The sequence below is a fragment of the Furipterus horrens genome, unplaced genomic scaffold (genome assembly GCF_987537825.1).
Source record: "Furipterus horrens unplaced genomic scaffold, mFurHor1.1.pri manual_scaffold_4, whole genome shotgun sequence".
NCBI classification, from domain to species: Eukaryota; Metazoa; Chordata; class Mammalia; order Chiroptera; family Furipteridae; genus Furipterus; species Furipterus horrens.
Genome location: NW_028327174.1, coordinates 39255265 through 39278614, shown reverse-complemented (window position 1 = coordinate 39278614; position 23350 = coordinate 39255265). Strand labels below are relative to the sequence as shown.

Below are 23350 nucleotides of genomic sequence, written 5' to 3'. Positions count from 1 at the left end.
GCTACTCAGAACAGAGTGCGACTCAGAACAGAGTGTGATTCAAAACTTACCTTTGGAATTTTCCATTTCATATTTTTGGAGTGCAGTTGACTGCTGGTAACTGAAACCATGGAAAGCAAAACTATGGATAACGAGGGGAGGCAGCTGTTTTGGAATATTTGAGTATTACACTAAGACACAGATAAGAGATATAAAAATATTATATACTTAAGGGTGGGGGACGCAGCAGTGGCCAGGCAGCCCAGGTTCATGAGGCTCCCGCTGTCACGCGATGCCCAGGGGGAAGGTCGACTCCGCCAAGGGGTGGCGACCAAGGAACCCAGGAGAGATCAGCGAGGTTGTCAGCTGAACCTGCTCTTGCTAACGTGGAAGCAAAGCAGAAAAAGGTGGCAGGAAAGGCTAAATCTGCAGACAAAAAAAAAGAAAGCACACAAAGGGGCAAGGGGAGCAAAGGAAAAATAGGCTGAGATGGCTCACTAGGAAATTAAAATGGAGAAACTAAAAACAAGAGTCCAGCCTCTGTTGAAGCAGGAGGCAAAGAAGCCATGTCTGATGAATATCATGGACCATGTCTTATTAGTGGTCTCTGTATCCCTTCTTGTACAATCCAGAGGAATATTTTTACCGAGTATTTTATAAATGCAAGTTTTTGTAGTTCTAGAATCATTTTTAAGGAGGAAATTCCACCTCATCTCATTCCATATTTTAAGTGTGACTGCTTTTTTTTTTTTTAAAGATGGAATTACTGGTGGTTTATTTTCTGATACAACCAGAGTATTGAATATGAGAGACTTTGATTATCACGGGTGTCAGCTAACACTCCATAGATGGGGCAGTTTTTATATCCTGTAATACAAAGTGTACAAAGTGGAACTTTGGAGTCGGTTGTGCATTTAATATGTCTTGAACATTTTAAATTCTTCTATTCCCATGTTCTTGGTAGAATTGTTTACTAAAGACAAATCACTCCTTGATTTTGGTTCTCCCTGTCAGAATTTTATGCACTCTGTAACATCTTTGATGTCATGACCCAGTTTTCCTAGTTACTTTGTTAATGTGCTATGAAAGATTGGAAATTTGATTGTGTAGAGCATATGATATTAACTTGTGAATTAGTGGGACTTTGATATAACAGCATATCAACATTTGAAGCTATTGGTACTTGTAACTATGAAGGAAAATTAGCCTCCATATTTTTAGCTGGGAAGTCACTGGAGTCATTGTTTAGAAAAGAACCACAACTTCGTGACTTTTTAGGTTTTTGGTATGTACCTTAAGAACTGGATACAAATTGAAATGGCTGTGTACTTAGCCTGAAAACAACCAAGACAAGCTCAATCATGAAATAAAAATTTATTCTATACTTAAAATGCATTTACAAAGGGAGGCAGAGAAGTTTTTATGTTTTAATTGCTTATGTGTTCCAGAATTACAAATATTTGCTTTTCTTCTAGGTAGCAGCAAGAATTATTTTGTAATTACTGTTTTATACTTTTCAGGATCTTGAAATATTGTAATTGGAGAAGATGTTAAAATTGAGAAAGTGATAAGCTTAAAGAGTGTATTCACTTATGTCCTTACTTACAGAAGAGATTGTAACTTGAAAATTCTCCATTTAAATTTAAAGTAATCTTGAGGAGGGAGACCGAAGTAAGGCAACTGGAAATAGTTTATCCTCAGCCTTCTGTAATCTACCTATACCAATATTTGATTTGAGCAATTGCAGCATCAGGATGTTAAGGAAAGGGGCCTATTTCTTGGGTGCAGAGGGCAGAGGAGAAAACCATGGTTTGAATCTCCTGTCCCTTCCCAAGTCCCAGGGTGATGGATAATCTCTCTCTATTTTTAGCTGTGATGCATTTAATCCTAATGGCCCTTTCTGAACCAGTATTTGGCCATACAGGATCTCAGATTAAAAAAACAAAACAGAAATGTTCTGCAAGATGTCACGGGTCGAATCTGTCATTCCAAGGTCCCAGCCACAGCAGTCTGAGCATGTTTATGTCCATGGTCTCGTCTCTTTCCATTGTTCCACTTTCTCTTCCTTCTCTGCCTGTTTTTGTTGCTGATTTACTCATAAAATTTTATTTACTAAAAGTCAGGCTTAGCTATTACTGCTTTAAATGCTTTATCATATGCAGGAAGTCAAACTTCGTAAAACATTCTACCCTAACAGTCTTCTTGATTGAGAATGATTAAAATAACTTCTGGTCAATTGCAGCAAAAGTGGAATTTAGGGGAAGATATTTGGTAGTTTGCTGAGTCAGTGGGGAGGCTGGAGTTAGGTAGAGCCAGCCAGAATTCTGCATAGAAATTGTCTGCTTAGAAGGCCAGAGCCGCCTTTGTCAGCACTGGGTTCTAGGCTGCTGCCCATCACAGTCTGGATTCCAGCACAGCCGCAAAAAATAACGTGTGACAGCTTTGTGCCGTCTAGTTTCTCCCTCAAGTTTCAAAGTCCTGGTCTTGAGCATCTGAGTGGCCAGGTCATACACACAGGCTGTGGTTTCAAGAGTGTGACAGGAAATACCGGGCCCCTTTTCTACCTTACAGCTCATGTTAGGAGGAGGCATTTGCTCTCCTTTTTTCATCTTCCAGGGTGGGGTAATGATGAACAGAACTTTCAGAGATTTTATATTCAGATACTTTGTTGTTTTTCAAGTGATTATCTTACATAAATCATTTCCCTCTGTCTGTGATTTACACTCTATTTTGCTTTCAGTAAGGCAAATACCTGTATTAGTAGTTTTTGAATGTATCATTTTAAATAATGTTACAGAAAAACACTTTATTCAAGCCTCCAGGGTGAATATTAGTTCCTTTTAATGAGGAAAAAAAAAATTGAAGTTAGACTTTTCTCTCAATGACATGGTAGGACTTATTTGAAATTTTTACATTGAGGTTTGTGTTTTCCGATAGTATGTTTAGATATAATTCCCTTTAGACTTATGGTAGTAATAAATATATATGTAAATACAAGAGCATTCCCTCTGGACTCTTCTACTTTAGAGTGGGTATAATTATCTTGATAGATTGAAAAATACTATATAAGTTTTACAAGGTATGTAAATTGAATAAATACCGTCCAGTATATAGTTTGTAAAAATATTTGAGACAGGCAGATGTTTTAGCCTAGCTTATTAAACTCCCCAAAGAATATTAATTACTTGTAAATTTAAAATCCTATGCATGAGAGAGACACAAAAATCTGTTCCTTCTTTTATCCATTTCTATTAGTTTTATAAGCATAAAGTATATTTTATATATTACAAAATATTCACTATTATACGTGTTTAGTAAAAAGAAATCTTTGCCTTATTGAGTTGGGGGCAGATCTTGGTAAGAAATGGAAGGTGGCAAATACCTGCAGCTGAAAATGTGCACATCGAGAAAGGGATGCGTTATCTGTAGGAGTGTATAGTCTAAATCCTCCTGGCTTTGTGTTTAATTTTTTGCTCTTCCCTAGCATTCTGACTTAAGATTTTCTTCTTTCTAGAATTCTATGAAGAAATTCTTTCACTGGCTTATAGTTTAACCTGCCATGCAATTTCCCCTCAAATGTGGCAGCTTCTAGGGATATTGTATGAGGTGTTTCAGCAGGATTGCTTTGAATACTTTACAGGTATGGTTTTGACCATGTAACATTTTTGTTTTTCTGTGTCTACATATTATTTCATTTGACACTTGAAATAAAGACATAATATTAATCAGAGAATAATTGTTCTTATTTCCCTGACAAGCAAAGCATGGGACTGTTTTAGCAGTGATTTTCAGCTTCAGGAATATAGGCAATAGGAGGGAGCCTGTTTCCTATTGTATCTTAAATTAGTTTGTGGTCAGAGCAATTAAGTTGGTATTTTCTGAATACTGACTATATTCCAGGCACTGTTCTAAGATCAGCTATGCAGCAGAGAACAAAATAGCCCTTGCTTTTATGACGTTTTCATTCTAGTGGGGGGAAAAGGGAAGGTATAGAAATGCATAAACAAGCAAGAAAACATGTAGTATGTCAGATGCTGATTGCTGTGGAGAAAAGAATATTCAGGACCATCACTACATCAAATAATGAGCATTTTATTCTTTCTGATCCAAATTTTCATTTATAAATAAATTTATCATTTTTGTTTCTAGCATTTCACAGTTGCAAGGGAAGACAGTAGTGTGTGGGTACAACAGAAATGTGGTTTCAGTGGCAATAATTTATTTCTACTCCTGTTGCTCAAATCTCACCGGGATTTTGACATTTTTTTCAGACATGATGCCTCTCCTGCATAATTATGTGACCATAGATACAAATACTTTACTATCAAATCCAAAGCATTTAGAAATACTTTTCACAATGTGTAGAAAGGTAAGCATGCCGTAATTAGCTGTTGTAGTGTTGAGTATTTTACTCTTTCAGTTTGTTTCTTATGCATGTAGTTCTTCTGTATTGTCTTCATCAACATATATTTGTTGTCTCATGTTTTTAAAATGGAGTTTGAAATTGTAATTTGAAAAGTTCATGTGGGTGTTTTGATTAAGAATGTTTGCCACTCTTACAACTGTGTACTTCGTAATATTGAGGTAAATGATTTTCTTTGTGTTTGTTTCTTTCAAAAAATGCAAACTTGCTACTTGACTAAAGTGCTAGGAAAATAACCATGCAGTTGATCAGCCATTGATTTTTCTTTTAATTGACTGTACATATTGGAAGTCACTAGATATAGGTAATTTGACCATAAATAATGTAAGAGAAAAGATTGAAATTGTTGGAAAAACAGCATCATTTAGCTCAGTCCAGGATAATTTGTAAGCTACACAATCGTAACTGTACATTTATGCAGAAACATGATTGTTTACTGTGTTATCTTTGTCATAGGTTAGATTTGGCCTTCTATTACATCTTGGAGTCATTAGTGACTAAATAATGTTTCCCTTCTGTAGGTCAATATACAGTATGTCTATACATAAATATAAAACTGTATTGCATACAGCTGGCAGAGTGTAGAAAGCTCAAATAGCCAGACCTAACAGTTTGGCCTTGGAGTTGGGAGTAAAATATTAGCGTACAACCTATTTTCCTCACGGGAAGGGCTGTGTAGCAGGACCTGTTACGAGCGTTGAACCAATAATCAGTATATCTGATTTAGGTCTCAGTTCAGTTTAAAAGACCCTGAAAGATTTGGGGAAGTCACTAAGTTTCATCACATATAAACTGAAGATGTAGAATCATGATTTTTTAAAGATTCCTTTAGCTCTAACAGCCCAGCTTGTTAAATCATAATAACTTGGCGTTCTTCAGTTTTTCCTAAGTTACAGAAATGACTGCTAGTGAGGAAAAGAGGGAGAGAAAGCAATAAGTAGAGAACATAATTGTTCTGCATGTTCTGTTAGTAACTTAAAACTACTTTGTAGTATAGCAGGAGAATAAAAGTAATATTCACAATGATGTACTTATACTTGTCAGGTAGTGAAAATGTTTCTTATTCTTGGTTTTAATAATCATTAGTAGTTATTGAACCCTTACAGTATATCAGGTATTTCCTAAGTACTTTATACATATTGACTTATTTAATCTTTAGGAGACTGAACCACAATTGCCTACAGTGTGCCTGAAATTTAGTAAATTGTCCTAAGACACTATGTGTTGGAGCCAGATTTGAACCCAGGCACTCTGGTTCTAGAGCCAGACTTAATCTATTTTTAAATTACTGAAATATATTTTGTTTCTTTTTATTTTTGAGGGGGTGGGGGTGGGAAAACAAAACCAACAAACAAAAGCCCCAGTAAATGCACTTTTGGGAAAATGGAGAGGTTTTTTTTTTCTTTTTTGTATCCTACAACCCAGTGAGGTAGGTATATTATCATCCTCCTTTTACAGATGGGAACAGTAAGACTCAGGTTAAGTAGCTTTTCTAAAAATACAGCTACCATGAACTGGGGGGGTGGGGTGGGGAATTGCTGAAGGTGGGTACCAGGTGGAGGGGGGGCAAAGGGAAAAGAATTGGGACAACTGTAATAGTATAATCAATAAAATATGCTTAAAAATATACTTAAAAATAAATTAAAAATTCACTTGGGATGGTGAATAAAAAATATAAAATAAACTTGTTTTATTAAAAAACAAAAGTAAAAATATGGCTACTAAATGGCAGAGCTGGAATTTGAGCTGTGACTTTCTGGTTCCAGAGCCCATCCACATTTAGAATCTAGATCTATATACATGGCCCTAGAGGTAGAATTTTAAATTTATGTAAATAGGGTTGATTCTTGTCTTTAGCAGCTGTCTGCTTACTATACAACTCACTGTTCCATCTGTTCTCTAGCTTCCAAAATTTTATAACTGTCTCTTTTTTTCTTCTATCTTTCATAATATATGCCTCTAAAATCTCTTTATTATCTCTTTAATGGTCTTTTGGGAAGTAATAAAATTAAATGAGAGTTTTCAATCTGTCATTTTTATCTGGAATTTCTTTTTAATTCAGTTTTCTTAAATTGTATTTGTCTACAAGATTATCCAGTTCATCTAAGTTTTCAAATATATGTGGAATAGAGTGTTCCCCATAGTATTCTCTTATTTAATCTTTCCTTATTTGTATTTACATCTCATTTATTCATAATATTTTATTTTATTTTATTTGCTTTTTGAAATTTTTAAAAAAATAAAAGTTGCTTATTAAGTCTTTTTTCAATGACTCTATTTTTGGCTTCTGTTTGTTACTTCTTTTTGTCTATATACTTAATATCTGTCTCACCTTTATTCTTTCGGTTAAGTATGTTCTTTTTATGTCTTGTGTTTGAACTCTTATTTTTCCATCTTTCCTCGTTTTTAACACAAGCAGCCTCTGCTCTCTTCTGGGAACCTTAAAAAGTATATAATATCAAATTATTATTTTTATGAAAGAAATGGGTGCATATGGACAAGAATTCAAAAAGATTTGGAAAATACAGAGTTTGTTTTATTGTTTAAAAGGAAGATTTAAACATTTTTAAACAATTGTTCTATTGTTTTGGTTCTTTAAAGGAGAAAGGACTCATGGACACGGAAAACAGTGTGGTGACTGCTGCGGGGCGGGGGCTAATAAGGGGACTAAATGGTGACGGAAAAAAGTACAGTAAAGATTAAATAAAAAAATTAGAGAGAAGCCTCATTTATCTAGATAATTAACTCATATAGTCCACTTTATTACACCAAAGTTAAATGAATTTTTACTTTTTATGAGGAATTAGAATAGATGAAGAAGATAGATTGATTTTGTTTTGACCTTTCCTCTTTGTGTTGGCAAGGTAAACTTAAAAACCAAGCAAAGCTATGATTTTAATGGCTGAATTTTTATGAGGTAGATGCTTCACGTGGACTTCATTAAACTTTACTCAGTGCCACTCACTGCAGAGCTCATTGTGATTACGGCAGGTGCTGTGTGGGGATGCGGGAGAGGATGCAGAGTGCCATGCCGCCAAGCTTCTGGAAGTCATCATTCTTCAGTGCAAAGGGAGGGGCATTGATCAGGTAACGTGTGTGTGGAAAGCCTCTCACTTGACACTTATATTTAAAATGTATAGTCCTGATTGATATTTGTTTATATTATGTTGGAAATTTAAAAAGATAGCCTATATATAGTTTGTGCTTGCTGGTGAAAATCCTATTTAAATGACAAAGGAAAGTATTCATGCAATTTGGAAATTGTACCTTACATTTTAGATGAGAAAGAGATGCACAGAAAAATACATAATCATTTAAGGGGCTATCAGGCAAGTCATAAAGAAGATAATGTGTAAATCCCACACAATTGGATTCCCAGCGATTTGAGTTTTCCCTTTGTTTTTTGTATGTGCTGTTTAAGAATATTTAGTCTTTCCATCTCTGAACATGGGATGCCTTTACTTTTCTTTAGGGTGTCTTTAATTTCTTTTAATAATGCTTTGGAATCTTCAGAGTATAAGTTTTGCAGTTTTTTTGTTAAACTACTTATAAGTATTTTATTCTTTTTTAATGGTATCATAATGGAATTATTTTCTTAATTTTATTTTTAAACTGCTGATTGCCTGTACATAGAAATACATTTTTTTGGTGTGTGTACTTATCTCGTGTTCTGCAACCTTGCCGAACTTGTTTTTTAGCTTTAATAGAATTTCAGTGAATTTGTCAGGATTTTCTATATAAAAGGCCATGTCATCTGCAAATAGTTTTACCTTTCCAATCTGGGTGCTTTTAATTTTATTTTTCTTGCCTAATTGCCTTGGCTAGAACCTCCAGTGCAATGTTGAATAAACGTGAAGAGGAGGCATCTTGTCTTATTACTAATTTTATGGGGAAAGCATTCAATCTTTCACCATTAAGTCTGATGTTAGCTGTGAGTTTTTCATAGATGTCTATTAGCAGATCGAGGGAGTTCTTGTCTCTATTTTTTTGAGTGTGTTTTTACATAAAGGGGTGTTGAGTTTTGTCAGATTTTTTTTCCTGCATCTAATGAGATGATCAGTCATTTTGTCCTTTATTCTATTTATATGGTGTGGTGTGTTGCATTAACTGATTTTTCAGATGTTTAGTCAAGCATGCATTTCTGGTATAAATCCTACTTGGTCATGGAGTATGACCGGTTTTATGCATTTTCAGATTCAGTTAGCTGGTATTTGTAAAAGTATTTTTGTGTCTGTCTTCATAAGTGATATTCATCTGAAGATTTTTTTCTTGTGATATTTGTGGCCTTGGTATCAGAGCAACTATCTCATAGAGTGAGTTGGAATGTGCTCTCTTCTTTCTTCTGGAAGAGTTTGTGAAGTTTGGTGTTCTTTAAATGTTTGAAGCCATTTGTGCCTGAGCTTTTTTTCATGGGTAGTTTTTAAATTACTAATTCAGTTTCTTTTATTTGTATAGGGTTATTCATATTTCTGTTTCTTTTTAAGTCAGTTTCAGTGGTTTGCATCTTTATAGCAGTTTGTCTATTTCATGTTCATTAACATAGGCAGTTCATAAAATTTTCTTACATTTTTGTTTCTGTAGGTTGGTAGTATTAACTGTATTTTGTTTCTGATTTTAGTAATTAAAAGCTTTTCTATTTTTTAATTCCTTGGTCAGTTGAGTCAGTTCTGGTGATCTTTGTAAAGAGCCTATTTTATATATCACCCTTTTCCAAACAGCACTTTCAACACAATTAATACATGTTCCTTGGGTTAGGAAAACAAAAAAGATTCCTTGTTAACCCTAACATTTAACTCTTTAATTTATTTTGAGTTAATTTTTGTAAATGGTGTGAAGAAGGAAACTTGTTTCAACATTTGTCTGGTGGAAGACTCTTGAGTTTGTCATATGCATTCTTTTGATCTGACTAGTAAAATTTGGTAGTTTCCTTGCTATCTGGTTTGACTAGATGTTCCAGGTTCATCTTATACATTTCTTGCCTTACCCTGGGAAGTGGTATTTCAAGATTAAGCAAAAGGGATATTTACTAGTATGGAGTTGGTTGTTGTTTCTACATAAGAGAGCCAGAAAATAGATATTGTACTTTTTTTTTTTTGGATTATTACATCATTACTGCATGTGGATATTTTTGGTTCAAATTCAGGGCTATATTTTTATTTCAGTTATTTTTATATAACTGAATCGATCCTAATCTATATCTATCATACCAAAAATCCTGGTTCTCATCATAATTACTTGCTTTATCCCACTAATATGTACATATAATTTCAGAGTAATTATACCAATATTATCACCAACATGTAATTACTATTAACAGTTTAAGATTATTTTAGTAGCTCTGTTTATAGAGTATATTTATACACAAGGGATATATATAGTCAAAATATAGTCAAATCATTACATTTGAAAGTCATTTAAAATAGTCTGGTTGATTCATTTATTTAATTTTAATTTTTAGGGATTGCTTAAAAATTTTAAAATGAATAGTACATAAAACATAGTTCAGAAGTCTAATTTATCAAATAAGGTATGCTTAGGAAAGTTTAGCTTCTATCCCTATTCCCTCTCTTCTTACTCTCTTGTCTCATTTTCTCCCCAATTTTTAGTTTATATTTCATTTGAAAAAATAAGCAAATAGATGTATTCATTCTCTCCTTACCTTTTTAAGTAGTAGCATACTATACATATGCTTTTCATTCTTGCTGTCTTCACTTAATGTATCCTGCATGTCATTCCATAGTTGTAGGTAGAGATAGTCTTCATTCCTTTGTGAACCTGCATATTTCTTTATTTGTGGATTTTCGTAGCTTGTTCAACCAGTCCCCTTAACTGATTTTGTAATAATGTAATATAAAAGGAAAATTTAAAAATAATTTTTCTAGCTTTAAAAACTCAAAGTTTCTGTATATTCTTAATGGCTTTGCATGGAATAGTAAATATTTGTTAAAATAAAAATTTATTTTTAAAAGATCTCAAAAAAAGCCTTTGGAGCTCAGTACATTTTCTTGTGGCCTCATGGATTCACAATACTTCTTTGATCATAGTAATAATAATTTTTAAGGTAGCCTATATATTATATGTGTTGTGCTATCAAATCAGAACACAGAATCTTCTATATCAGATATAAGAAATCAGTAGAGTTAAATTAGTCACCTCCTTTAAAATCTGTCTTAAAAGATCCACATATAATCAATCATGTGTTCTGATTTAATGTATCATCCTAAACAAGGCTAGAATTTTGTGAATTGCAGTGCTTTTTGCATACTAAAGAAAACAATTTGACTCTCAAGTGTCTACATGAAACTCGGTTTTAATTCATTTTTAAATAAACTTTATGTTTTAGAGCACTTTTAGCTTCATAGCAAAATCCAGCAGAAAGTGCAGAGATGTCCCATATTTCCCTGCCTCCACACATGGTGTCTCCCATTACCAATATCCCCACCAGAGTGGTACATTGGTTACAATTGATGAACCTGCATTGACACCATCATAGTCACTCAAAGTCCATAGTTTACATTAGGGTTCACTCTTGGTGTACATTCTATAAGTTTGGGCAAATTTATAATGATATATATCCACCATTGTAGTAACATATAGAGTAGTTTCAGTGCCCTAAATTTTCTCTGTTCTGCCTATTCATTCCATTTTTCCCTTAAACTTTGATTGTTAAAATTTACTTTTCACATGAGCTTATATATTAAGACCTTGGAATTTTATTTTACACAGATGATTTCAGCCCATCCATTTTAATTGAAAATAACTATTGGCAAATACTTCTAATGTTTCATTTTCATTTTTGAATTGGAGTCAGATGATTTTGTTTTATTGTACCAAGTCCATCATTTTATCTTTAGTCTTTTACTTATTCCCACAGAAATTACTTTCTCAAGAGAAATTCTTATCATATCATGCTTATTCTAAGGCCTATTCAAATCCCCAGTTTGATTTATCACCATACTCATTTTACCTTAAACATGGAAAGGCTGAGACCATATTTGGATTATTGCCACCATTTGGATACGGACTTTGTAGGACAATGTCCAGCTAACTGTAATCTGCCCTGAAAACCAAAGGAGACTTCCTGGCACTGCTGTAGGACCTGTCTTTGGCCATTTCATCTCTCTGTTTTTTTGAGAATATACATTTAATATGTCTAATAATGATTTAAATAATCAAAAGATTTATTGCTATGAAGAGTATGTTATTTATTGATTATACTTTTTATCAACATTCAGCTTTCTCTGTGTATGGTTGATTCTCTCTCTCTTTTTTTTTTTTTTCTCTAGTGCATTCCACCCTTTGTTCAACTTGTTTTGGAGAGATTAACCCGAGGGGTCAAAACTAGTGAGCTCCGTACTATGTGTCTCCAGGTTGCAATTGCTGCCTTGTACTATAACCCTGACTTGCTGCTACATACTTTGGAAAGAATTCAGTTGCCTCACAACCCTGGACCTGTAACTGTACAGTTTATAAATCAGTGGATGAATGATACAGATTGTTTTCTTGGGTATGTGTGCTCCTGACTTTTCACTGCATTTCTGTTTCTGAAAAGTTGAATTTTAAATATGTACATATAATAGCACATAGATGATTTTCATATCTTAGGAATTATTTTTAGTGTATTGTTAAGATATTTAATTTTTAGAGAATGAAGAATGTGTTCAGCAGTGTAATCTAGTGGATGAAATGTCGGCTTTGAGAATTAGGTATAGCCCTTTCCCACTTATTTTTGACTTACATGTATTGCTGCATCTGCACGTAACAAAAACTAAGTGTCCATCCAGGTTCCATGACTTTTGAGTGTCTAGGGGTAAAAACATTCCGAATGGAATCAGGTGTCTAAGGAAATGACCAGTCTGGTAAAGTATAATGTACTGTCGCAGGATATTGAACACCTTGCAGGTTTCAAGGGAGCCCTTTCTCAAATGTGGGGTCAGGATTGTTAGCTGTAGCTGAGGTGCTGCCCTGGTAGGAGAGTTTGGACTTCTGTGAAACACTCTCCTAGTTCTCTAACATAGGCAAAGTGGGATTCCAAAGTAGTTATGTGCCCACCTCCAGTGACCCAACACATAGTAGTGACCATGTTATGCTAGAATTTGAGCTAGATTGCTGACTAATTTGCTTAAAGCATTAGAAATAATGAATGTTTTTTTTTTTAAGCGTTGTAAGATACAATTTAGAAAAATTTGCTGGGGGCGGTGGGAAGACTTCCAGCAGGAGAAATAGGATACTGCTAAGTGGTGGGGAGATAGTGGTAGAACGGGAGTGGGGAAACATCTGTAAAACCTGCTCTACTTCTTCAAATTATTCTATCTGTAGGAGACTGGAATTTGGCCCTGTTTAGATTTCTTATGAAAGCCTTGAAGGGATGAACATACTTTAAAAAGAAATTGTGCCTAAAGTTGTCTCTGACAAAGATTTAGGGAGTAGGGATTTGGTCACTCACAGTTATGCACTTGGTAAGCTTCCTTCTTTATAAGCATCTATAAGCAGTTTTACCAAAGATAAAAAGGCTGTCTCAGCTATTGCATAGACTGAGCATGCTTGGATTCTTCAGAGCCCCACGTTATAGTCATCTCTTCTGCTGGGATCCCTTTGACACCTGGTGTGCACTACTAGTTAGGGGCTACATGGATGAGAAAGTATAGTTCCTGTTATAGCATACTCCTCTGGCAGCAGTAACTTGAATGAATCAAACAATGCAGATAATGAAGAATAACGGAAGCTTGTAATATATTCATGATTAGGTTTGTTGTATGTTACTTTCATTTTAAACAAATTGAATCACAGCAAATGAAGTTTTTGTTCGTGCCACAATTTGAATTGTTATACCATATAGTAATCTTTTCATTGTCAATATTTTTTGTTTTAAACAACTTAAACATTTAATAGAAAAATATATATAATGTATATTGTTCATTTTTCCTTTTTAATTAATTTTTTCTTATCTTGTGTAATAGAACACATTTAATAGATTTACTTATAGACATTTATGTTTTAGCTTATTAGATGCTGAGTTTATGAATTAGCTTTTGGCACCTGAGATTAGCATAGAGTATATCTAAAAACGTTGTAGATTAATGTAATAAAGACAGAGTCTAAGGAACTCTTACTTTTTTCCATTGGGTAGGAATTTTATGTTGTCAAATACAGGTATCCCTTCTTTAATAAAACTTGTTATGCCGAGGCCCTGATATAGCATTTATATTAATATAAATTGATATAGTAAGATTCACTATATTAATTACAGACTCCCATAGGTCTTTTATGATAATAATTGGTTTATAAAACTTCATTTACATAGGATTTCATATTGTACAAAATGGAGGATATGTCTGCATAATTCTAATGAATGAACCTTAGAGTACACCTTGGACATTTCTTTTTTAGTTCTTCAGAATTTGTCCTCATTCCTCACATGCACATTTATTTTTCCCTTGTAATTTGTAGGCATCATGACCGGAAGATGTGTATAATAGGACTGAGTATCCTCTTGGAATTGCAAAATCGACCTCCTGCGGTAGATGCTGTGGTGGGACAGATTGTGCCCTCAATTCTTTTCCTTTTCCTTGGACTAAAGCAGGTCTGTGCTACTAGACAACTGGTAAATCGGGAAGATCGCTCAAAAGCAGAGAAAAGTGATGCAGAAGAAAATGGTAAAGCCTTCTACTTTCAGTGAAGGCTATAATTGAATCTGATTAGAGCATGCATTTTCTTTGAATCTTAGTCTATTTGAAGTCATGAAACAGATTTACGTTCTTTGGCTTGTTGCACATTTATCAGATATTTTGGGTTTGGTTGACTTAATTATATTATGTGTTATAAATTTATATTTGCTCACCTTTCGACACTTAAATGATTTATTATTGAGCCTAGTGAATGTTCTTATATCCTGGGAAAATACATTTATAACAGGATTCAATGGTCTTGACAATAAGTTAATAATCCAGTATTTATTTATTTATTTATTGGTGCTAACAGTCTCAGTGAAGGCAGCAGTTATGACTTAAATGAACCATTAGACTCAGAAGTGTCAGTACAGCAGATTAGCAGAGTTCCTGACTTTTTTAAAAAATGTTTTTTAGGTGACTCATAATCAAAAATTATAATTGGGAGATATTTGTGGTTTACATATTATACATTTAGAATTAAGTACATAAATGAAGGTGATTTACTTAATTGAGTCAATAAGATTGTTAGATTCAAGAATATTAGATCTTCATTTTATTTAATGATATTGCAAAACTGCTTGACAGGGCCCAGGAAGTAACACTATTCAACTCCAAGTGGTGTTTTTCCTTTCCTGTTTAAAAGCAAATTTTTCTGGAAAACATACAATTTTACTTTTTGATGCTAAATTTTTTGATGCTAGTATTTTTTTTTTTTTTTGCTAGAATTTTTATGGTTTTTTTTTTTTTTTTTTGCTAAGTATATTCCAACAATTATAGAATTTTTAAAAGTATGTGATGCTCTTTTTCTAAGTTCTTGTATTGACCACTTTTTATTGATTTATAATTAATATGGCTTGAGGGAAGTTATTCTGTAATGTTCCAGACTTTCTTGATGCATTTCCTACTAAAATATAGTATAATTAACTAGCAAAGGTATCTCTTGCTGTTTCCATAATTATATGCAGACACACACACACATATACATGCATGTATGTGCATATATGTTTATGTGGCATGTGTGTGTGTATATATGTTTATGTATGTAGGAAAAACTATGACATCTTGCCTTATTTCTAAGACTACCTTGCAGTTTAATCCAGGTATTTATTGTCTACTGGTTATTTACAATACTGGTGTAATGACTTGGAACAGACAGCACTGAAAATAAAAGGAGTCCATGGTAATAAACAGTGTATCTTTTAACTTTGTAACCCATATGTAGCTAACTATTTTATTTCTCCTTTACATTTTTATCTTTTCCCGTTTCTATTAGCAGAAATGACTTCTTCACTCAAGCGTTTCTGAGCAGTTCATAATCAAGTTAGCTAATTGTTAAGACCTGAATTCTCAGTGGGAGTGCATTGTTATTTAAAACATGTTATTACTTTAGTCAGGTAATTGTACCCACATGTGGAATCACTGGCAGTGTAAAATCTGAATTCTTATTGCCATAGGTTTTAATTTGTTGTGATTCAGAGACCATTAGCATTGCCATTGGTGACATAATAAAAAGTTAAAGTTTCAAATTAAGAAGAAATAAAACACATACACTGGACTACACAATTATTTTATATCTCTTTTGACAAAGTTAATTTGGGTATCTGCAGTTAAATAGTGTTATACATTAATAAACATGAGGCAGGCTTAGCAAGACAGTAGTAATGTTCAGCAGGACCACAGATTTAGGCATAGTTAGAAATTTTTTTCAGTAAGGAGGACCAAGTCATTTTCAGTTTAGGAAACTAAAATAAAAATAAGGTTTATTTTTATAATTTTATATAAAATGTGGTGGTTTTTCCATTTCCAGAATGTTATTTAATAATTTTTGTTTTCTTTATGTAATTTTATATTTTGTTTGTGTATGTTTTGATTCCTTTTCAATAATTAATGGATTCACAGAGGAGATTTCAAGTGATGAAGAGGAGGCGAATGTAAGTGCTCAAGCAATGCAATCGAATAATGGAAGAAGTGAAGATGAGGAGGAAGATGAGGATGACTGGGATGAAGAATTATTGGAAGAAACTGCCCTTGAGGGATTCAGCACTCCACTTGATCTTGACAATAGTGTGGATGAATATCAATTTTTTACACAAGCTCTGCTAGGTATGTCTTTACTTCCTAAATCTTCATATATATTTTCTAAGTTCTTCATTTCCCCTTGTTAGAAGTTTTGGTGTCTTTTTATTATATGAACTACTATTTATAAATTTTGTATAGCAAAGGACATTATAAATACAGTTAAGGACTCATTATAAAGATTGGGTGAAAATATTTACCACATACATATCATAGGCTTAAGATCCACAGTTAACAAAATCCTCCTTCAAATGAATAAGACCAATAACCCAGTATAAAAATGAGATCTGTAAATGGAAAATGTGTAGAACTAAAAATAAATAAGAAACCAATGAAAATGTTTAGGAAATTATAATGGACAAAATTTTATTAATACAGATATTTTGTTTTATCGTTACATAGTATTCCTATGGTTGTACCATAATTTATTTCCACTCTGACATATGAATGTTACCCAGTTTTGTTTTGTTTTTTGCTATTACAAGCAATCTTAAAGTGAACATCCTTGTGTATAAAATATTGTTTCCAACAAGACAATGATAATATAATGTATTGGCATTATTTAGTGTTGCTACAAATGCTATTAATGAAGGTAAAACCACGTCTATGTTTTATTGGAATTTAGCAGGAACTAGAGGTGGAGAGTACAGGGAAGGCCTTTCCAAACACAGGGAAAATAAAGAGTGTAAATGTGGAGATGGGAATAGGGAGGGTTTGCCCTTAGGCAGTGCTTCCAGGCATGGTGTGCATCCTAATCTGCAGAAGCTTTTAGGTCATGGGTGGGATCTTGGGATATATTTTAAAATGTTCCTCAAGCGATGGGCAATCGTCTTTGGGTCAGTGTTTGATGGAAAGAAGCACATAGGTGAAAGACTTTGAGAAAGCAATGGTTAAAGATGGTTAAAAGATGTTAGGGCTTCACGATTGTTGACTAGGAGATGATAGAACTGTGCTGGTAATAGGGAAATAGAGAGGGTTTGGGAGGTAAAATGTTAAATTTGGTTTTAGTTGTGCTGAATTTGAGGCAAGCTATCCAAATGGAAAAGTCCAGGAGGCTGAGGGAACAAATTTTGCCTAAAGGTATAAATTTGAGTTCTTGGTGTAGGTGTGATGCTGAATCTGCAGGTAGTGTTAGAATCCTGGAGGGAAATGGTAACTAGTGGGTACAGGTGTTTCCAAGAGCTGGCTGTTAGGGAGCATTCATATAGTAAAACCCTAGGAAGAAGGTAAAGGAGGCAGAGAGTTAGGTAACGCAGAGATTTTCAACATCCAGCTGTCCTTTGATAACCGCAGAGAGATGGCTATTGAATGGATCCTTATAAATAATCCATTGTTGGAATAAGTTTCATCACCTTGTGTTTGTCTGTTCTTCTTGTGTCATACTGTCTGCGATCATTTCATTATAATTTGATCATGTCATTATTATTGTCTGAAATACTTGTCACTGAGCTCCCTTATCTTTTCCTCCTCCACGTACCCTCGTCCCTCCGAATGCAACAGCTGTGCAGAATCGGGATGCTGCTTGGTACCAGCTGCTGGTGGCACCACTCAGTGAAGATCAGAGGCGAGCGCTGCAGGAGGTGTACGCGCTGGCCGAGCACCGGAGAGCAGTGGCAGGTCAGATTAGAGTGCATGTGTCAGTGTGCTAAAGTCACCCTTATTTAACAGGCCTGGTGACACTTACGTACTGTGTTTTAAATTGTTAGAGGCCAGCCTTTCAAGATAATAAGGGATTACTATTGTATGATCTTTTAATCACTCATGATAGCTTAGCTTTACAAAACATTGTGCATTAAACGTGTCTTTTGGTGGTAGTGTCACTCACATCCTCATCTTATTTTGGAACCAAAGGTAAGATGTAAGGGTTGGGATGAGTCTTGCTGAGAGGGAGTTAATTAGCTGGATCACAGTCCTAAACAGCTCAAGCACAGGTGACCAAAGGCTCTTTATGAGTTCTTGTAAGGAGCTTGTATTCCTGGAAGTGAAAGGTTTTCCATTGCTCGTTGTTGGGCTTTACATATCGATGATTCCTGTTGATTTTTGGGTTTTGAGCTGAAGACATTATTTTATGCCGACATTATTATGGTCACTCCTAGAAAATCAGTGGAATAGATTTTGTGATTACAAAAATATTTTCATGGGAGACATCATGGAATAGGCATCTGGAGTGTAGAACCCGTGTTTTCTTCATTGACTTAGATTTTTAGTCCCGCACAGATTTTCTTCCTGGTAGGAGAGGTTTGGCTGTCTTTTCAGCAATAGAGACTACGGAGCTAGTTTAGTGGAACTCAACTTTGAGACTTTTCATTTTGCTTGTTGTTAGCAAATAGTTTTCCAATAATGGTAAACATACTTCCTTACTGACTTGAGTCTGTTAAAGGCCAGTGGTCTGTAGGGCAGGATAATTAATACCACGAGTGACGTTACTTCACAGTGCTAAGTATAAAGAATCTGCCTTCTTTGAGTTTATTTCCAGCTTTGTCACCTTAAATACTCTAATACTCCTCTTTTCCCCCCACCCTTTCTCTTGGCAAATGCTAGAGGCAAAGAAGAAGATTGAACAACAAGGAGGCTTCACCTTTGAAAATAAAGGAGTCCTCTCTGCATTTAACTTTGGGACTATGCCTAGCAACAACTGAGAGATGGAACACCTATCAAGCAAGACCAAGTGTCGTCGGGAGTCGGGATATTTCTCTTCACCAGGGGAATGCGGGAGTCTCGGGGAGGGAAGGTTGGGAGCTGCTGCCTGGCACCCTCCTGCTGTGCCACTTACTTCCTGGCAGAGGGCGGTACTTTTATCCACTCTTCCCTTTGACCTTTCTCACCCTGAATTATGTATTTTAAGCAGCTACTGTAATGTATGAGATTAAAGGAAAACATAATCATTGGACTGAAAAGGACACATCATATGCTCCAAAGGGTGAATGACCAAGGTGGTTTTAGAGGATTGGATTAATTGCACGTCTCAGGTTTTTGCCATGCAGAATCAATGGATTTATGCGGATAACAGTGCCTTCTGTTGTACATGAATTATCTGAAAACATTTTTTTGGAGTGCATTGCAATTTTTTTTAAAGCATAAAACATATTTCTAGATATAATGTAAACCTTGGTGGTATGTTGACTTATTCTGCATTTTACTATATGAATTTACGGTTAGGCAGTTAGCTACACGTCACTCTGGTTTCAAAAACATCAGTGCTCCCCTTGCTCACCCAGCTGCTGGGGCTTTCTTCAGGGGCTGTAACATATGCACTGGCTCTGGGTTTTCATTCAGGTGTTTTGTGGTTTTCCTAAGTAGTGTCTTATTCCCTCTTCCATCATGTTTTCAGCCCCGAAAGGTGGTATTTCTTTTGGAGTCAGCAAATATGAGTATCAGTTTCACTTATAACCTGGTAAGTTCAGCACTCAAAAATTTCTTGGCAGGGACTCTTTAGTCACTGGAATTAGTAAGTCTAAGTATATTATGAACCATGTACTTAATTATGCAGTGAATCGACAGTTATATTACAGCCCATTGAACTTCTGGGAGAAAGGCGCTACGTAAGCACCCTGCCTGTCTGGGTGGGGTTTGCGTTTTTAATAGCTTATCATTCCAGCTCTGTGGGACCCCAGTCTAAAACATTTTGTAACAGTGTCTTTTTGTCTAGGAAAAAGACCCAAATCTACCTTCGTGCTTTCTCACACGTGTGAATTTTCTCCTGCCTAATTCATTCTGGTCTTTTATTATAACTCAGTTTGGCTTCTTATGTTTGTCAAGGATTGGCGCTGATGGTCAGCTGCACTCTTAGACGGTAATAATGTAAGATAGCCCATCAAAAAAGTTGCAGGGGAAAGTAACAGCTGTTTTTCTGAGCTGATCAAGACCGGAACACGGATCATAGTCTTTTCATTCAGTAAAGTGAAAGTATATTTTCAGAACTTAATATATTACTATATGTGATACAGTTTTCCATTTTTGTGAAATGTCTGCTGCTTATATTTCCCATTAGTGACTGGAGGAATTTTCTCCAGGTGCTTCCTATCGTACCATCTCTTATTAATACTAACTCTCTTTAGAATTTCAGGTTATTTAAGTAGTTTTTACAGGCGTAGCCTAAGAAGCCATGAGTTTCAGAGTTAAATGACCTTGTGATTTCCTCTGTTCCTCTGTTCCCAAGGAATTGATGTTGAATGTGCCAGCTGGGGGCTAGAGGAGAAAAAGGTGTTGGGGGAAAGTTTAGCTGTCTTAAGCTTTGAAACTTATTTTATCCATGTCCCAAATCATTTAATTGTAACCTATTATGCCTTCACACTGGATTGTAAAAGGCATGTGACTTTTATTTTGTGAGGTATTGTCATCTGCAGTGTTAAAAGGAAGTAATTGTTAATGTGTATCATCCCATCTTGTTTTTGAAGCCAGGGTAGTTGTATAATTTTGTTACCAGCAGTGCTAACCTGAATGTGATCTTGTTATCTTGGAAATGCAGGAACTTAAATGAATGTACTGTAAAGTAAAATGCGGACTGATTCCAGAATCCTGACCTTTGCTGTGTGTCATGATTTCTGAAATGTGGAGTTTTGTTGAAATGTGGCCAGTGGTTAAAAACCCGTCAGTGTTTTCACAGCTTCCTGGAGCAAAGTGGCTGTTGGTCTGGGAGAGTGAGCAGGACTCATAGAATCAACTAAAAAGTGGGGCATCACCCTGGCTGGGTGATTCAGTTGGTTGGAATGCTGACCTGTTCATCAGTAGATAGTGGGTTCGATTCCCAGTCAAGGCACATACCTAGGTTGTGGATTTGATCCCTAGTCAGGGTGCATATGGGAGGCAGCCAATTGATGTTTCTCACACTAATATTTATTTCTCTCTCCCTTTCTCTCTCTCTCTAAAAAAAAGAAAAAAAGAAAATAAAAAAGCATATCCTCATGAGGATAAAAAAAAATGGGGCATGGTTGGGAGCGGGAGCCCATCTCATAAACCAAAATGTCTACATGAGTGGGACAGAAGCTCTGAAAAAGCAGAGGTCCTCTCCACATTCGGACCTGGAAGGACAAGAAAATGTGCTCAAACTGGGGCTGCATCCTAATGGGCTGCCATCAAATTAGGAGCTGTCAAAACTGAGGGGAGTGGTGAATGCTGGCCTTTGGGTTCTAAAATATGTACCTAGTGAGGCAGTAAGCTTCTCCCCATGTGTAATTTCTGTTATGACCACATGGAACCAGTAAATTGTTAATTGGGGAACATGCCTAAGGTAGAAAAGTTATATTAAACTATGTCATTTAAGTAATGTAATGAATTACAGTCTAGTTTTCTGTTCAGCAGTTGAGACTGAAAACTATAATAAATTCATGGGGAACTTGGCTGTGTGATCAGAGACTAACAAAGTGTGTGCGTGCGTGCATGCGTGCGTGTGTGCGTGCATGCCTTATATGATAATCTTCCTGTCTCTGTTTTACACTCTCCATTGAGATGAGTGTGCACGTGCTGCCCCGGCAGTCTGCTGGTGAGTGAGGTCCTAAGATCAATGAACAAAGGATTGGACTATGCTTTTAAGAAGCAGCACCAACTGCGGGCAACTGTGGCTGACCCTGAAGCCGGGGGTGGCCTGTAGGAAGGGAGTGGGTGCCAGCAGGAGAGTCGACTGTGTTGTGGAGAGAAGGGAGGGCGCAAGGCTCTGTAATAGCTAAATTGGAGAAGTCAGTTGGCCTTAAAATATCCCACTTGAAATAGAATTATTTGTCTACAAACAGATATGTAAAGAAGGACAGCAATTTGATTTCCCCTCTGATCTAGTGATATTTAAACATTTGCTCAACATTTATTTAGTAGAGTTAAGGAGAAATTGATTTATTAGTAAAACTTGTATAGTACTTTCAAAATAAGAAACTTATTGTGTGCATTTATCACAGCGTTCCAAACCAGATAACTCAGTTTTCATCATTCCCAATAACCAAAACTATAAATTCAATTTCAATTTTTTAGCTCCCTGAAGTTGCTCCTATCAGACAACTCTCAGCAGGTGGTATCAGGACTGGTAGCATATTTGCATAAAATAAAATGTTCAACATTGGTAGACTCCAGCAAGAAGTATTTCTTCATGAAGGTATTATTTACTTCGGTGGGAACAAGAACAGTTTTCACTTCATTTCATTTCATAGTTAAATGAAGAGCTGTATTTGGAAACCTTTGTTACCTGGGACCATATTTCCAATGTACTCTAGTGAGATCTGAGCACTCCTTACAGCTAGCATCCAGGCCGCTGCCCGCTGCCCAGCCTTCCCTGGGGCTGTGATTGGGCGCCAGGGCCGGGGATTCTCTGAAGGCAGAAACAAATAAGCAGTGTTGACTCTCCCAATGTGCCTACAGCTGAGAAGTCAGCCCAGGTTTACAGAATATGGCCTAACCTCAACCAGTTGCAAGGGCCAGGTGATGCTTTTTCCCTTCCTGCTCTTTCATGATCCTATCACCTTATATTGATCCTCCCTAGGGGTTGTCCTTTGCTTGGCTGCTGTGTTACAGGTTGTGGTAAGCAGAATAATGACACCCTACCCCTACCCTAAAGATATCAAAATCCTAATCCCCAGAATCTGTGAATGTGCAACCTTACATGGCAAAGGGGGATGAGGTTGCAAATAGAATTCACTTTGAGAATCAGCTGACCACATAATAGGAAGCGTATTGTGGGTTATCAGGTGTGCCTAGTATAATCACGAGGTTTCTTAAAGGTGGAAGAGGGAGGCAGAAGAGAAGATCTGAGAGATACATGAGAAGGCCTGACGCCGTCATTGCTAGCTTTGAGGGTGGGGGATGGGGCTGTGAGTGGACAGACGGCCTCTATAGACACTGGAAAAGGCTAGCAAATGGACTCACCTGGAGCTTCCAGAAAGGAATGCAGCCCGGCCAGTACCTTGACGTTTATCCCAAATGAGGCCCATCTGGGACTTCTGACCTTTAGGACTGCAAGATAACAAATCTGTGTGCAGTAAGCCTTGAGTTTGTGGCAATTTGTTATGGCAACAATAGAAAACAAATACACAGGCCCTGGTGGGGCAGATGTAGGAGTCTCAGTTTTGAACACAGATATTCATATTTTGGGCTAGACATTTAAATTTTTTTTTAAAGTATATTTTATTATGTTGTTACAGTAGTTCCAGTTTTTTCCCCTTTGCTCCCCTCTGCCCAGTAACCCTCTTCCCTCCAGCAATCCCCCCCCACCCTTAGT

The 23350-nt window shown here is 35.8% G+C and overlaps 1 protein-coding gene across 1 annotated transcript in view; it reads left to right on the top strand.

Annotated features, from left to right (window-relative positions):
* Positions 1–19255, top strand: part of IPO8 (importin 8) — a 51463-nt gene extending 32208 nt beyond the window's left edge. Inside the window, exons 18-25 of the mRNA XM_090272971.1 lie at positions 3494–3619; positions 4251–4348; positions 7394–7489; positions 11689–11909; positions 13853–14058; positions 15973–16176; positions 17650–17766; positions 18691–19255. Coding sequence (XP_090129097.1) covers positions 3494–3619; positions 4251–4348; positions 7394–7489; positions 11689–11909; positions 13853–14058; positions 15973–16176; positions 17650–17766; positions 18691–18788 — 1166 coding nt within the window. The 3' untranslated portion in view covers positions 18789–19255. The remainder of the gene's footprint in view (positions 1–3493; positions 3620–4250; positions 4349–7393; positions 7490–11688; positions 11910–13852; positions 14059–15972; positions 16177–17649; positions 17767–18690) is intronic.
* The last annotated feature ends 4095 nt before the right edge of the window (positions 19256–23350 follow it).